The sequence below is a fragment of the Nanorana parkeri genome, unplaced genomic scaffold, assembly GCF_000935625.1.
Source record: "Nanorana parkeri isolate BGI_ZX_2015 unplaced genomic scaffold, ASM93562v1 scaffold3422, whole genome shotgun sequence".
In the NCBI taxonomy this organism is placed as follows: domain Eukaryota; kingdom Metazoa; phylum Chordata; class Amphibia; order Anura; family Dicroglossidae; genus Nanorana; species Nanorana parkeri.
This window is the reverse complement of record NW_017309690.1, coordinates 49021-51451: the sequence shown is the minus strand read 5'-3', so window position 1 is coordinate 51451 and position 2431 is coordinate 49021. Positions and strand designations below refer to the sequence as shown.

At 53.8% G+C, this 2431-nt stretch overlaps 1 protein-coding gene across 1 annotated transcript in view; it reads right to left on the bottom strand.

Moving 5' to 3' along the window:
* Positions 1-847: 847 nt before the first annotated feature.
* Positions 848-2431, bottom strand: part of RSPH1 (radial spoke head 1 homolog) — a gene marked incomplete at its 3' end in the record, with an annotated part of 15161 nt that continues 13577 nt past the window's right edge. The window contains exons 7-8 of the mRNA XM_018574963.1: positions 1560-1680; positions 848-1048 (exon numbers count right to left, since the gene is read on the bottom strand). Of these exons, the coding sequence (XP_018430465.1) occupies positions 848-1048; positions 1560-1680 (322 nt within the window). The remainder of the gene's footprint in view (positions 1049-1559; positions 1681-2431) is intronic.

Sequence of the window (2431 nt, the reverse complement as noted above, 5' to 3'; positions counted from 1 at the left end):
ATACCCCCCACACTCCTCTCCTGTACATACTGCCCCCTCATCATATTGTCCTTGGATACTCCTCCTAGTTCCCGGGGCTCCACTATGCGTGTGAGCAGTGTTTTACATGCGGGTGACACCTTTCTATGTTCCATGTTTCTGTCTCCTTGCGTTGGGTCGGGATTGGTCGGGTTTGTACATTGGGGGAGATGTTGTGCAATCAGTGGCTCTGTCAGGAGAGAAGTATGGAGGCCGCCATTGCTGAACGTCGGTTGCCTGGCTGTGTCTAGATTTTCGGGCTCCTTAGTCCCGGCACACTGTAAGTTGGTGTCAGACTTTCTTCTCTCCGTTCTTGTTCCATGTCAGAGACTCAGAATGACGGCCAGGGAACGAGCATTCTTCAGCCATGGAAGCTCCTCACATTGTACTCGTGACTTTCTATCAATTATTTTGTAACATGAGAGATGTTCTGTAGCTTCCTGTGATGACAGGATGTGAAGGGAAATCTCCCCACAAGGGACAGGCACCGATAATCACACACAGGGGATCTCGGCCTTCTCTGTCCTGCACACAAGATTACGCTTTGGCTCCAGTTGGGTTTTAAGACCAAATCACCCAATACATGCGTATTCATTGTGGGTGGGCCTCTACCTTTCATGATGGACAGCTGCTCTGCCCCATCCCCTAGTCCCTACAAGGTCTCCAGGGCCAGCCATGACCTTTACATAGGGCAGCACAGACATTTGGATTCCATCTTGATGTGTCCAGTAGAATCATCTACCGTGAAGACCCAAATGGAAGATCTCATGGGGGAAGGAAGGAGGAGACGAAGCTGAAACATGACAAACAAGACAATGAGACTTATTACCCTTCTGGCCTTCCTCCGGGTCTCTCTTCTCCACCTCTGAGCTCTGTGGTAAGACAGATGTTTCCTCCGATGGGGCAGTTATGTTTTCGGGTGTTTGATCAGGAGGTGGAGCCTCTCCAGACACAATTCCTGACACATCGGTCAAAGTGACGGACTCTGGTGGAGCCTCAGAACCTTCTGCTACAGCTGGATCTCCAACCACTGCAAGGAAAAGAGACTACTGAGAGAAACGGGTCACCTGACCAGCACAGCTGGCTGCCATTGAAGGGAAGCAATTCTAGTTATGGAGCAAACTGCAACTCGGCTCATGTACCTTCCCCCGAGTAAGCACCCACCTCCGAAAGCTGGTAAGCCCCAGAGTAAGCACCGCCTCTGAACGTTGGGAAGCCCTAGAGTAAGCACCACCTCTGAAAGTTGGGAAGCCCCAGAGTAAGCCCCACCTCCGAAAGTTGGGAAGCCCCACAGTAAGCACCGCCTCTGAAAGTTGGGAAGCCCTAGAGTAAGCACCGCCTCTGAACGTTGGGAAGCCCCAGAGTAAGCACCGCCTCTGAACGTTGGGAAGCCCCAGAGTAAGCACCGCCTCTGAAAGTTGGGAAGCCCCAGAGTAAGCACCGCCTCTGAAAGTTGGGAAGCCCCAGAGTAAGCACCGCCTTTTGGGAAGTAGCCGGCTTGCCTGTGACAGATAACATTTAGAGGTGGAGTATCTTCATACCTGGAGCTGGTGGCGGTACCACCTCTGCGGGTGACCACATGGTCAGGCTGGTGATCTTCTCCGCGTACCATTTTGTTGCCGGCACTGCCAAAGGCTCCTCCTCTTCATCTTCCTCCTTTTCCTGGCACAGGAGAAATGGAAGATGTGTCACTGTGTTCACTAACTCTCCTCAGAGACTCGTAGTACGGAGCCCATGAGCAGAGGCGGCTCTAGAGTTTGCGAGGCCTTAGGCAAAACCTAAACATGAGGCCCCACTCAGGCCTGTGGGGTCTCACCAGGGCCCTGTGGGGTTTAGCCAAGCTGGTTAGACCCCACAGAGCCCTGGTTAAAGTAGGGCTCTGTGGGTTCTCACTATTCCTGGTTAAACCCCACAGAGCCTTGGCAAGACCCTACAGAACCCTTGTGTTGGTGAGACCCTAGAGAACCCTGGTTTAACCAGGGCTCTCTAGGGTCCCACCAGGGCTCTTTGGGGTCTCACCAGGGCTCTGTGGGGTCTCACCAGGGCCCTGTGGGGTTTAGCCAAGCTGGTTAGACCCCACAGAGCCCAGGTGAGACCCCAAAGAGCCCTGGTGGGACCCTAGAGAGCCCTGGTTAAACCAGGGTTCTCTAGGGTCTCACCAACACAAGGGTTCTGTAGGGTCTTGCCAAGGCTCTGTGGGGTTTAACCAGGAATAGTGAGAACCCACAGAGCCCTACTTTAACCAGGGCTCTGTAGGGTCTCACCAGGGCCCTGTGGGGTTTAACCAGGAATAGTGAGAACCCACAGAGCCCTACGTTAACCAGGGCTCTGTGGGGTCTCACCAGGGCCCTGTGGGGTTTAACCAGGCTGGTGGGACAACCAGAGAGCCCTGGTGAGACCCCACAGAGCCCTG